We start from the raw sequence: 14,499 nt of genomic DNA on the forward strand, positions 1-14,499 counted from the left end.
AATAAGAGTGGGGATAAGTTCCTCTGGAATACCCTTCCGGGCTAGTATCCGGCGTTCAACCTCCAAGCCGTCAAACGGAGTCGCGGTAAGTCTTGGAACACGTACCTGCTGTAACTGATCCTCCCCCAGAGGAAGAGGCCAGGGATCTCCTACGAGTAATTCCAGAAGATCCGGATACCAAACCCTTCTTGGCCAGTCTGGAACAATGAGGATCGCTCGAACCTTTGTTCTTCTTATGCTCTTTATCACTTTTGGAATGAGTGGAAGCGGAAGAAACACGAACACCAACTGAAACACCCACGGTGTCACTAGGGCATCCACTGCTATTGCTTGAGGGTCTCTTGACCTGGAACAATATCTCTGAAGTTTCTTGTTGAGGCGAGACGCCATCATGTCTATTTGAGGAATTCCCTTAAAGACTTGTCACTTCTGCAAAGACCTCTTGATGAAGACCCCACTCTCCTGGATGGAGATTGTGTCTGCTGAGGAAGTCTGCTTCCCAGTTGTCCACTCCTGGAATGAAGATCGCTGACAGAGCGCTTGTATGCCTTTCCGCCCAACGGAGCACCTTTGTGGCCTCTGCTATTGCCGCTCTGCACTTTTTTCCATCCTGGCGGTTTATGTACGCTACTGCTGTTATGTTGTCCGACTGAATCAAGACGGGCCGATTACGAAGATGTTCGCTTGCAGAAGACCATTGTGAATGGCCCTTAACTCCAGAACGTTTATGTGTAGACACATTTCCAGGCTTGACCATCTTCCCTGGAAGCTTTCCCCCTGCGTGACTGCTCCCCAGCCTCGGAGACTCGCATCCGTGGTCACGAAGATCCAGTCCTGGATCCCGAACCTGCGTACCTCTAGGGAGTGAGAGCTGTGCAGCCACCACAGGAGTGAGATTCTGGTCTTGGAAGACAGGGTAATCCTTCAGTGCATGTGCAGATGGGACCCGGACCACTTGTCCAACAGGTCCCACTGTAACACTCTGGCATGGAATCTGCCAAACTGAATGGCCTCGTAGGCTGCCACCATCTTTCCCAGCAACCGAGTGCATCGATACTCTTGCTGGTTTCAGCAATTGTTTGACCAGACATTGAAGTTCCAGAGCCTTTTCCACTGGAAGAAAGACTCTCTGTAATTCTGTGTCCAGAATCATTCCCAAAAACGACAGCCGTCTCGTCGGAACCAACTGTGATTTTGGCACGTTTAGGAGCCAACCATGTTGCTGCAGAATTGTCAAGGAGAGAATAATGTTCTGCATCAATTGGTTCCTGGATCTCGCCTTTATCAGGAGATCGTCCAAGTACGGGATAATCGTGACTCCTTGTTTGCGTAGGAGAACCATCATTTCGGCCATTACTTTGGTGAAAACCCTCGAAGCCGTGGACAGACCAAATGGCAACGTCTGAAATTGGTAATGACAATCCCGAACTGCGAACCTCAGGTAAGCCTGATGTGGGAAATAAATGGGAACATGCAAGTAGGCATCCTTTAGGTCTACCAACACAATAAAATCCCCTTCCTCCAGACTGGAGATCACTGGCCGGAGAGATTCCATCTTGAATTTGAATTTTTTTAGGTAGAAATTGAGGGATTTGAGGTTCAGGATTGGTCTGACTGAGCCATCTGGCTTAGGGACCACTAACAGGCTCGAATAAAAGCCTTCTCTCTGTTGCGACGGGGGAACCCTGACTATGACTTGATTGTGACACAATTTTTGTATTGCGGCGCATACCACCTCCCTGTCTAGAAGAGAAGCTGGTAAGGCTGATTTGAAAAATCGCTGAGGGGGGACGTCTTGAAACTCCAGTTTGTACCCTTAGGACACTATTTCTAAAACCCATGAGCCCAGAACTGACTGAAGAGCCTGAGACATGCTTCCACTGGTGCAGACTTCCGCAGAGGAGTCCCAGCGTCATGTGGTGGACTTGGCAGAAGCCGGGGAGGACTTCTGCTCCAGGGAACCGGCCACGGCCGGTGATCGTTTGCCTTTTCTGTATTTATTGGGCCGAAAGGACTGCATCTGATAGTGGTGTGCTTTCTTTTGTGGTGCAGGCACATAAGGTAAAAATTATGATTTACCCGTGGTAGCCGTAGATACCAAATCAGCGAAGCCGTCACCAAACAACACACCAACTTTATACAGTGGAGACTCCATAGCTTTCTTAGAGTCAGCATCAGCATTCCATTGATGAATCCACAATGCTCTCCTAGTTGAGACTGCCATGGCATTGGCTCGTGATCCCAAGAGGCCAATATCTCTCGCAGCTTCTTTTAGGTAGACTGCAGCATCCCTGATATGACCTAGTGTCAAAAGAATGCTATCCCTATCCAGGGTATCCAATTCAGACGACAGGTTATCTGCCCATTTTTCGATAGCACTGCTCACCCACGCATAAATGGATTTCAATGTATTTTCCTGCATACGATCCGCAGGATCCTTTAGGGCTGCCGTGTCAGGGGACGGGAGAGCCACCTATTTGGACAGCCATGACAGAGCTTTGTCCACAATGGGGGGTGACTCCCATTTTTCCCTATCCCCAGAGGGAAACGGATACGCCATTACAATCCTTTTGGGAATCTGAAACTTTCTGTCAGGACTTTTCCAAACCTTTTCACAAAGCGTGTTCAGTTCATGAGAGGGAGGAAATGTTACCTCAGGTTTCTTTCCTTTATACATACAGACCCTAGTATCAGGAACAGTAGGGTCCTCAGTGATATGTAACACGTCTTTTATTGCCACAATCATGTACTGAATGCTCTTTGCCAGTTTTGGTTCTAATCTGGCATCACTATAGTCGACACTTGAGTCAGTGTCCGTGTCGGTATCCCTGTCTGTCAGCTGGGCAAATGAACGTTTTTGTGACCTCGAGGGGGTCTGGACTTGAAACAACACATCCTCTACGGATTTCTTCCAAGCCTGGTTCTGGGACTCAGATTTATCCAATCTTTTATTTATCATTTAAAGCACTCAAAACATTCACCCAATCAGGTGTCGGCGGCGCCGATAGGGTCATTACCACAGCCGTTTGTGTCCCTAACATAGTCTCCTCCTGGGAAGAGCACTCCGCCTCAGACATGCCGACACACGTGCACCCACCACCCACAGACACACAGGGCATATAGGGGACAGACCCACAGTAAAGCCTGTCAGAGAGCCACAGAGGGAGATATTGCCAACTCACACCCCAGCGCCCAAACCCGGTCTGAAAATACTACAGAAAATGTCACAGACCTGCAGCGCTTTTATAAATTACATACAATGCATCAAAATCACTGTGCCCCCCCCCTCCCCATTTTGCACCCTGTTACTTGTACAGCATTGTGAGGAAGGACCAGCGTCTCTGCAGCCTGTGTAGAGAAAATGGCGCCGGGCTGTGTGCTGTGAGGGCTAAGCCCCTCCACCATAATGGCGCGCTTCAGACCCGCTCTTTTTTAAACTTTTTTATACTGGCGGGGGTCCGGACAGTGCCCTGGCACTATGTCTGCTCCTGCCAGTCAGTTATTTTGTGGTTAAATTGCTGCCCCCCCCCCCTGCACCTTGTAGTGCCTCTGAGTGTGGGAGCATGGCGCGCAGCGCGGCCGCTGTGCGCTACCTCAAAGCCGTCACTGAAGTCTTCTGATCTTCTTCTACTCGCCTGTCTTCTGACTTCTGGCTCTGCAAGGGGGGTGACGGCGGGCTCTGGGAGCGAGCATCTAGGCGTACCTAGCGATCAGACCCTCAGGAGCTAATGGTGTCCTGTAGCCAAAGAAGCAGAGCCTTGAAACTCACAGAAGTAGATCTGACTTCTCTCCCCTCAGTCCCACAAAGCAGGGAGACTGCTGCCAGCAGTGCTCCCTGAAAATAATAAACCTAACATAAAGTATTTTCAGAGAAACTCAGTAGAGCTCCTCAGTGTGTATCCAGTCTGCCTGGGCACAGATTCTAAACTGGAGTCTGGAGGAGGGGCATAGAGGGAGGAGCCAGTTCACACACCTTTGAAAGTCTTAAAGTGCCCATGTTTCCTGTGGATCCCGTCTATACCCCAAGGTTCTTGATGTGACCCCAGCATCCTCTTGGACGTATGAGAAAATAATACAATGGTATTTGCATAGTGTTAGCTTAAACTAAGGGTGAAACAGTATAATATCAGTGTATAATACACACAGCTCCTCTACAGATCATATAGTGACAGTCACTTTGGTATATTGGCGAGACCCTAAATCCCACCTACCTGATCCTCCTGTGGGATCCTGTGATACTCCTCTGTACAATCCTGGGAATACAGAGGACGGGGACATCTCTCTGGGGTATCTCTGTTACTGGGCCCATCTGTAGGAGACACACAGTGACTGAGTACAGTGTATATATGTGATTATCAGGTGATGTGTGTATATAGGGGCCCCCATACCTGCTCTCCCCTGTACAATACATGACAGTCTCCTCTTACCCAGTGATGTGAGGGGCCGGTGATTCTCCATCATTACATCCTTGTACAGATCCCTGTGTTCCTCTATATACTCCCCCTCCTGCATGGAGACATAGACAGTGACATCCTGACACCTTATAGGAACCTTGACACACACAGTTATACAGTCATCACCCAGACACATCCCCTGGTGTTACTGTATAATGTCCCATTCCCAGCAGTCACCTCTCCAGTCATCACCCAGACACATCCCCTGGTGTTACTGTATAATGTCCCATTCCCAGCAGTCACCTCTCCAGTTATCACCCATACACGTCCCCTGGTGTTACTGTATAATGTCCCATTCCCAGCAGTCACCTCTCCAGTCATCACCCAGACACATCCCCTGGTGTTACTGTATAATGTCCCATTCCCAGAAGTCACCTCTCCAGTCATCACCCAGACACGTCCCTGGTGTTACTGTATAATGTCCCATTCCCAGTAGTCACCTCTCCAGTCATCACCCAGACACATCCCCCGGTGTTACTGTATAATGCCCCATTCCCAGCAGTCACCTCTCCAGTCATCACCCAGACACATTCCCCGGTGTTACTGTATAATGCCCCATTCCCAGCAGTCACCTCTCCAGTCATCACCCAGACACGTCCCCTGGTGTTACTGTATAATGTCCCATTCCCAGCAGTCACCTCTCCAGTCATCCCCCAGACACATCCCCTGGTGTTACTGTATAATGTCAAGGGGTCAGCTTTCTGGGGGTAGCTTGCGTCGAATGTAATAAGCGTGGAAGTAAGAAGTGTGTTATCTGAACAGTTAAATAAACAGTTGAACAAGCATTGAGCACCATCAAGGAAAGGTAACTTACTTAAACAACTTATTCCTACACCACTTAACCCAAAATGATCTCACAAACGACCACAGCATGTTCATCAAACTACTGTTTCTTATTTCAATTCATGGAATTCTCACCAAATGTAACACATTCTACACTCACCCTAAAACTCACCCCTCTGTGCACATTACAGCTTCTATTCTCCACTCCCCTCTTCTAACCACTCATGAGCTTTATACTTACTTCTCTGCAAGTACTTTGACAACCACAATTGGCCACCAGAATAAACACTCGCAAACATCCACCAATATTTATCTCACTCTTCTGCTTTTATTAGCTGGTGTCATATCACCAAATCCAGGCCCCAACCATCTGTCCCTCTCACACACAGCTATCTCAAAACAACATAGAACTCCATCTAACCTCATAAATATCATGTGTCTCCCATCCCCCTCCAAGTCACTAAAATGTGGCTTATGGAATGCACACTCTGTTTGTAACAAATTACCATCCATCCATAACCTCTTCATATCTCACAACTTTAATCTGCTGGCTATAACAGAAACATGGCTCACACAATCAGACACGGCCTCCCCTGCAGCACTGTCACACGGTGGTTTCCACTTCACACACACCCCCAGGCCTGGTAATAGTAAAGGTGGTGGGGTTGGAATCTTACTGTTCCAATTTTTCACATACACTGTTCTACCTCAGGTTCCATCACTCGCATTCACATCATTTGAAGTTCACTCTATCAGGATTTTCACCTCTTCTCTCTGCGTGTTGCAGCTATCTATCGCCCTCCTGGGCAACTCGAACAACATCATTATGGGCGATTTCAATATAGCTCTTGACAGTCCACAATCTGTTCATGCCTCCAAACTCCTCTCTCTAACCTCCTCTCTTGGCCTGACCAAATGGTCTGACTCCTCTACTCATCAGAAGGGCCACTGCTTTGATCTTGTGTTCACCAGACTCTGCTCAGTTTCTGAATTCATTAACACTCCTTTCCCTTTCTCTGATCACAACCTGATCACCTTCACAATCTCTTCTATTACTCTAACTTCTATGACACTAAAACCTAGCAAGCCTCCTCTAACCCGCAGAAATACTAACAATATACATTTTCAACAACTTTCCACTTCTCTGCAACAACTGCTCTCACCAATCCCTACATTTACCACACCTGACACTGCTGTATTCCACCTGCACAAGACCCTAGAGAGGCTCCAGCTACCCATCACACTCTACATAGGCTTAGATGCCAACCATGGCACTCTAAATCAACAAGACACCTACAAAAACTGTCACGTAAAGTAGAACGTCAGTGGCGTAAATCTCAGAATCCTCAGATATAAGACCACCTACCACTCCTATCATCAGGCTCTGGACACTGCCAAACAAACATACTTCCAATCTCTCATCTCTTCTCATGCCACCAACCCCAAGCAACTTTTTAATGCATTTAAATCACTTCTTTACCCTCCCTCACCTCCCCCACTAGATACTATCAGTGCCTACAACAGCACAAACCAGTCAAGGTGGTTACTCCATATACCGGCCCTGTTTGAACGTTACCAAACAAACCATCTCAAGCCCCGCATGGGAGTCAGGAAGCTAATCCCCCTGCAGCTTATATCATCCACCACGGGACTCTCACCATACGGCCTTATACAGCGGCCTTATCGATCTCGCCGCAACAGCGGTTCACATGCCGACATTACCAACAGCGCCCATATCCTTGGGCCAATCAGCCAAATGATAAAGCTGTATCGGCAGCACAAACAAGGTACGAGTCACTTCAAGTCCCGTATAAGAGACGGGAATCCAAACTGCCCCCAGTCTGAAAAATTGACTGTGGTTTATATATCCACCACGGGATCTTCACTATTTAGCGGCAATTCCATCCCCGCTGTGGACACGGTCCACACGCCGCTTCTGTCAACAGTGATAACATCTTGGGACCGTTACCCATACAATACAGCTGTAGTGGAAGAGGTGATGTAATCCTGGAGGAGAATATACATCAAGCGCATAACGGATTTTCCACCAATGGACTTGACGGTTCTCTTCTCCTCAGTTCCGCGCCGGCACCCACCTGGGCTTGGCATATAAACGGTTTTTTATCTTCCAGCAGTTGTTTTTAAGCCACAACTAATATTTTCTTTCCGGGGACGCCCGGTTGGATATATTGGTCATATTACCACTAAACAATTACATTAATATATGTATTTGGTTTCTAGCTGCTTTTTATATGAATGTGTAACTACTGTTAATTAATTATACAAGTGTTATGAAATTGCTACACAATTGTACAAGAATAGTTAATATTTAATAGCAATATATACAGATACAAAAGTATTTGTTATTTATAATAAAGTAATTTTAATAACTATTGGGACTCCATGGCTGTTATCTTGTTGGGTACAGTGTTTTGATATATGAGCGCCCCTATCATATTTCTTTTGTCTAGTTATTCCTAATAGGAGCAATACACAACTCTTATATATTGGTGAACGTATACCAAGCATTGTCCCCACCATTTCATTTTTTTAAAATATTTTTGCTGATTTTATTTAATTGATGCAGGCGCTGCAAATATTAGTGTTTTGTGTATCAGTGCACAAGAACTTGCCTCCTACTTCAAGGATAAGATTGATAAATCCGAGATGAAATGGTATGCTCTTCCTCAGCCAGTGACCTGCTCAATTCCCTACCTGAACCCTCTGGCACTATCTCTTCATTTGATCCCACAAGTGAAGATGAAGTATCATCAGTCTTTCCATCCTCCTACTCCACTACCTCTCCTCTTGATCCTATACCCTCACAGGTCAGTAAAACTTTGTCTCCTGTGCTTATCCCAACCTTAACTAACATCTGTAATCTCTCTCTCTACTGGTATCTTTCCTTCTCTGTTTAAGCATGCAGTGATTACTCCCAGTCTAAACAAACACAACTCTGACCCAAACACACTCTCTAACTACCGTCCCATTTCTCAGCTACCATATCCCTCCAAGCTACTTGAGAGACTTGCCTACACTCGCCTTACACACTTTCTTAACTCCCACAACTTATTGGACCCACTTCAGTCAGGCTTTCATGCCCAACACTCCACAGACACTGCACTGACCAAAGTAGTGAATGATCTAGTCACTGCTAGATCTAAAGGCCATTACTCACTACTCATTCTTCTAGATCTCTCTGCTGCTTATGACATCATTGACCACTCTCTTCTCAAACAAATACTACAATCTCTAGGTCTTCAGGACACGGTCCTCTCCTGGTTCTCATCCTACCTATCTAATCGCTCTTTCAGTGTTCACTTCTCTGATTCTACCTCTTCTTCTCTACCTCTATCAGTTGGAGTACCGCAAGTCCTCTGCTGTTCTCAATCTATACCTCATCTCATCGCTGGGTGATCATATCATACAACCCATTAAGAACCTAGCAATCTGGTGGACCATTATGCAACAGGTAGCATCAATCCTTCTGTATCAATGCCTATTCCCCCATAGATTGTAACCTTGCGAGCAGGGCCTTCCTACCTCTATGTCTGTCTGTTTTTACCCTGTTTTGTTCTATTACTGTTGTTCTAATTGTAAAGCGCAACTGAATATGCTGCGCTATATAAGAAACTGCTAATAAATAATAAATACAACACAGGCCGCTCCCCCTGCATACTATGACAGCACAGAAAGCTACCCCTGTATATTATGACAACACAGGCCACGCCTTCTGTATAGAAAGAAAATACATTCCGCCCACCCTATATAATAATAGTAACAAGACACCACAGGTCCCTCCACTTGTATATTATGACAACACAGGCCGCTCCCCCTGTATACTATGACAGTACAGGATGCTACCCCTGTAATATGACAAAACAGGCCACTCCTTTGTATAGAAAGACAATACATGTCGCTCACCCTATATAATAAAAGTAACAAGACACCACAGGCCACTTACCCTGTATAAAAGGGCAACACAGGCTGCTCCCCCTGTATAGTAGGATGTCATAATCCACTACCCCTGTATAGGAGGATGCCCCAGGTCGCTCCCCCTGTACAGTAGGACAACACATGCCACTCCCCTGTATTTTAATACAGCTCCCCTGAATATTAATACAACATATGCCGCTCCACCTGTATAGTACAATGCCACAGGACACAACACCTGTAATGTCCCGTTTATAGAATTACAGTAACGGCGGGGTCTGCGCCACCTGTATCACGGTAACGACGGGGTGTGCGCCCTCTGTATTATGGTAAGGGTGGGGACTGCGCCACCTGTATTACGGTAACGGCGGGGTCTGAGCCCTGTATTACAGTAACGGCGGGGTCTTGCGCCACCTGTATTACAGTAAGGGTGGGGACTGCGCCACCTGTATCACAGTAACGGCGGGGTCTGCGCCCTCTGTATTACGGTAACAGCGGGGTCTGCACCACCTGTATTACGATAACGGCGGGGTCTGCGCCACATGTACTACGGTAACGGCGGGATCTGCACCAGCTGTATTACGGTAACGGCGGGGTCTGCTCCACCTGTATTACAGTAATGGCGGGGTCTGCGCCACATGTATTACAGTAATAGGACACTAGAGTGTCAGCCACCTGTACAGGGATAATGCAGCACCAGAGGCTGCTCCAGCTGCACTATAACAAGGCACCAGAGGCTGCTCCCCCTGTAGTACAGAACCTGACACCAGAGCTGCTCAGCCTATAGAATAATAATAATAATATCATTACCTGCTGCCAGACACAGCAATGGCTGCTCTCTGCTCCTGCTGCCTTGTGGGAATGATAGAAGGAAGGCGGAGCTCAGACCAGGGGAAAATGGCCGCCGCTCCTGACGTCACTACACGGCCAGGGAACCTATGGAAGAGACTAGTTCCCCTTCCGTAGATGTGAGCCGGTGACGTCACAGGCCATGTGACCAGACCATGTGACACACACTGCAGCGTTTCTTGGCGCGCACTTCAAATTGAGTTAGCTGTTGTGACAGGTAACACATTTTCTTCTATAGAGCTGTGGAACAGAGCAAATTAGGCACATGGAGGGAGCAGGTTGCAGCGGGAAGGGGCACGGAGCACCTGGGTGGCAGAGGAGGGAGACACGGAGCACTAGGGGACCAGGCTGCAGGGGGCACGGAGCAGCGGGGGAGGGCACGGACCACCTGGGGAGCAGGGGAGGGGAGCACTAGGGGCCAGGCTGCAGGGGGGAAGGAGCACCTGGGGTGCAGCAGTGGGAGGTACGGAGCACTTGGGGCACAGGCTGCAGGGGGGCACAGAGCACTAGGGGACCAGGCTGCAGGAGGTCATGGAGCACTTGGGGAGCAGGGGAGGGTGTCACGGAGCACTTGGGGAGCAGGTCGGAGGGGGCACGGAGCATTTGGAAGCAGGCTGCATGGGGATCACGGAGCACTTGTGGAGCAGGGGAGGGGGGCACGGAGCACCTGGGGAGGGGGACACAGCTCTTCGGGAGCAGGCTGCAGGGGGGCAAGGAGCAGCGGTGGGGGGCACGGTGTACTTGGGGAGCAGGCTGCAGGGGGGCACGGAGCACTTGGGGAGCAGGCTGCAGGGGGGCACGGAGCACCTGTGGAGCAGGGGAGGGGGACACAGAGCTCTTGGGGAGCAGGCTGCAGGGAAAGCACGGAGCCTTTGGGGAGCAGGCTGCAGGGGGAGCACAGAGCCTTTGGGGAGCAGGCTGCAGGGGGGGCACGGAGCTCTTGGGCAGCAGGCTGCAGGGGGGGCACGGAGCACTTGGGGAGCAGCGGAGGAGGACACGGAGCACTAGGGGCCAGGCTGAGGGGGGCAAGGAGCAGTGGTGGGGGGCATGGAGCACTTGGGGAGCAGGGAAGTGGGGCAGGGAGCGCTTGGGGAGCAGGCTGCAGGGGAGGGGGGCATGGAGCACTTGGGGAGCAGGGGAGGGGGGCACGGAGCACTTGGGGAGCAGGGGAGGGGGCACGGAGCACTTGGGGAGCAGGCTGCAGGGGAGTGGGGCACGGAGCGCTTGGGGAGCAGGCTGCAGGGGGGGCACGGAGCTCTTGGGGAGCAGGCTGCAGGGGGGGCACGGAGCTCTTGGGGAGCAGGCTGCAGGAGGGCACGGAGCACTTGGGGAGCAGGCTGCAGGGGGGCACGGAGCACTTGGGGAGCAGGCTGCAGGGAGGCACGGAGCACCTGGGGAGCAGGCGAGGGGGGCACGGAGCACTTGTGGAGCAGGGGAGGGGGGCACGGAGCACCTGGGGAGGGGGACACAGAGCTCTTGGGGAGCAGGCTGCAGGGGGGCAAGGAGCAGCGGTGGGGGGCACGGTGCACTTGGGGAGCAGGCTGCAGGGGGGCACGGAGCACTTGGGGAGCAGGGGGCACGGAGCACTTGGGGCCAGGCTGCAGGGGGGCACGGAGCACTTGGGGAGCAGGCTGCAGGGGAGTGGGGCACGGAGCGCTTGGGGAGCAGGCTGCAGGGGGGGCACGGAGCTCTTGGGGAGCAGGCTGCAGGGGGGCACGGAGCTCTTGGGGAGCAGGCTGCAGGAGGGCACGGAGCACTTGGGGAACAGGCTGCAGGGAGGCACGGAGCACTTGGGGAACAGGCTGCAGGGAGGCACGGAGCACCTGGGGAGCAGGGAAGGGGGTCACGGAGCACTAGGGGACCAGGCTGCAGGGGGGGCATGGAGCTCTTGGGGAGCAGGCTGCAGGGGGGGCACGGAGCACTTGGGGAGCAGCGGAGGAGGACACAGCACTAGGGGCCAGGCTGCAGGGGGGCAAGGAGCAGCGGTGGGGGGCACGGAGCACTTGGGGTGCAGGCTGCAGGAGGGCACGGAGCACTTGGGGAGCAGGCTGCAGGGGGCACGGAGCACTTGGGGAGCAGGCTGCAGGGGGGCATGGAGCACTTGGGGAGCAGGCTGCAGGGGGGCACGGAGCACTTGGGGAGCAGGCTGCAGGGGGGGCACGGAGCACTTGGGGAGCAGGTGGGAGGGGGCATGGAGCATTTGGGAGCCGGGGAGGGGGGCTTGGAGAACTTTGGGAGCTGGCTGCAGGGGGGCACGGAGCACTTGGGGAGCAGGCTCAGATCAGCTGTGAAAAAGGAGACGGGGGCCTTTCTCTCGCCTCAACCGCAGCCCTCCGTTTTCTCTTTTCCGGCTTGACTCTGTTCGCCACCTGTGATGCTCTCTGGCCGGTTCCCTCGGCGTAGTGGGATGGGCGCTGCGCGTGACACTCTCGCTGAGCGTCCTCCGACGCTTCCCCGGGCTCCCGGAGGCGCCTCCCGGCCCGAGGGGCGCCCGTCCGCTCTCATCGGCTGAACTTCCGCGAATCGCAGTACCCGATTCGGCCCGCCGGGGGGCACTGCCGCTGGGGGGAGAGGGGGCCTGGGCTCCGCCAGACGCGTGGTTCCGCCTTCGACCACCGGGGGGCGCCGCGCGCCCCTCCGCACGGGCCCAACCAGGTGGCTCCCGGCAGGGCTCTCCCAAACCCTCTCCCAGGGCCCCGGTCTGGGAGTCCGACTGCGTCCGCTTCCAGAGAGGAGGCCGTCGGACGGGGAGAGCTGGTACCGGGCTCCTGGAGCCCTGCCTGGGCAGCCTAGGGACGGGAGAGGGCCCCGTTCCTGCTGCTCTCCGAGCTCCGTGCCTCTTCTGCCACGGGTCATTTTGCAGGAGCTCCGGGGAAACGGGCTTATCGGCCCCAGGCAGAGTCCCGGCTCTCTCGCCCGCCTCGTCGGTACCTACTGATCCGGCGGAGGTGTGCTCCGGCGGGTAGCGACACGAGCGGCCGAGGGCGCGCTCGACCCAGGCTTCCCACTCCTCCCCGAACCCCTGGAAGCGGGGGCCGCGGGCGCCCCGGTCCACACTCATTCGCGACACTTCCACGCGGGAGGCCGACGCTCGCCGGCCGCGTCCCACGGCCCGGGGGGAGGCCCGACGTGTGCGGGGGAGGCGGCGGGGGCGCCCCCCGGTGGCCAGAGGTGGCTCGGACCGCACCGCTCGGGGGGGAAACAGCGGCGTGCGACCCGCCCCGGCCCCCTTGGCCCAGCGGACGGGCAGGCGGCGCTCGGCGGTCCCTGGATCCCCTCTGCGGCGCCCCCCTGGTGGCCGCCTGACGCCACTGCGGGGGCTGCAGATTCCGTGTGTCCTCTCGGATAAAAAAATAAACATTTCCCTTCGTGCGAAAGTAAGTGGGACGGAGGGCCGCCGGCTTGCGGGCAGTGGCGCCCCCCGCTGGCTGGTTGAAGGGAAGAACGGAACGAGACAAACAGAAAAAGAAAAAAAATTCCAAAAAGCACTCGCCCCAAACAGAGGAAAGGTACCCGGTCCGCCCGGATGACCCCCCCCCCCCCCCCCCCCCCCCCGTGTCCCCGCCGCGGCACCCCCCGCTGGCCAGCCGAGGGAATACACGGTTGAGAGGGGGGGGGGAGAGTGAAAAACGGGCAAAAGACAAAAACACCCCACCGATTTAAATGCAAAGTTCCCGAGCGGCCGAGGGTGGCCGCCAGTCTGCGCGCGACGCCCCCTGCTGGCCGCGTAAAAAAATAAAGGAATCCACCGTTGTGAATTTGCGATGTGTCCGGTGCCGCGGCGGGGAGGCTACCCCCCGGTCTCCCCTCGTCGGCGCCCCCTGGTGAGGGGAAATAAATGAAAGATTTTTTTAAATAGCTTTTTTAATTCCCCCCCCCCCCTTTTAAAAGACGAACCCGCACACCCCAGATAAATGAAAAGTGCCCGGGCCGCAGAGCGCCGTCGGCCGGGCGTCACCCGGTCCCGCAGCGGACGCCCCCCGCCGGTTGCTCGCTTGAGGATGGGTAAAAATTTTTTTTATAAAAACACATTAAAAAAAGGGGGGGGGGGGAGGAAATAAATAAATGACAAGCACCTAGGCTGCCGTTTCCCCATCTGGAGTTGAGAGGAGAGAGAGGAAGAAGACAAAAAAAAAATATATAACAATAATAAAATAGGGGGAAGAAAAAAAAAGGGGGGGTAAAAGAATAGCACAAAAAAAATTATATCTATCAATTAAAATAAATAAGTAAATAAAAATTAAAAAAACGCAGGGAGAGACTACCCGTCCTGTTGGTCGGATCGTTTTTCCCCCGGTCCCCGCTGCGGCACCCCCCGCTGGCCGCCTGGCGGCACGGCAGACTCTTCGAAAGAGACGGGTCCTTCAAAAAATGGAAAGGGAAGAGATCAGTAAAGACAAGATAGAATTGAAATGATATATAAAAAAAATAAAAATCTGTCTACATCTACTACCTACAGATACGTACAGTACAGATAGAA

The 14,499-nt window shown here is 52.7% G+C and overlaps 2 protein-coding genes across 2 annotated transcripts in view; one reads left to right on the plus strand and one right to left on the minus strand.

Moving 5' to 3' along the window:
• The window catches only part of LOC134984060 (zinc finger protein 271-like), a 221,260-nt gene that overhangs the window by 125,505 nt on the left and 81,256 nt on the right, over nt 1-14,499 (plus strand). The gene's annotated exons all lie outside the window — the stretch shown is intronic.
• LOC134984069 (zinc finger protein ZFP2-like) overlaps nt 1-14,499 on the minus strand; it is a 41,891-nt gene that overhangs the window by 20,062 nt on the left and 7,330 nt on the right. Inside the window, exon 2 of the mRNA XM_063949709.1 lies at nt 4,428-4,506. Coding sequence (XP_063805779.1) covers nt 4,428-4,506 — 79 coding nt within the window. The remainder of the gene's footprint in view (nt 1-4,427; nt 4,507-14,499) is intronic.

Source organism: Pseudophryne corroboree, assembly GCF_028390025.1.
Source record: "Pseudophryne corroboree isolate aPseCor3 chromosome 3 unlocalized genomic scaffold, aPseCor3.hap2 SUPER_3_unloc_33, whole genome shotgun sequence".
In the NCBI taxonomy this organism is placed as follows: domain Eukaryota; kingdom Metazoa; phylum Chordata; class Amphibia; order Anura; family Myobatrachidae; genus Pseudophryne; species Pseudophryne corroboree.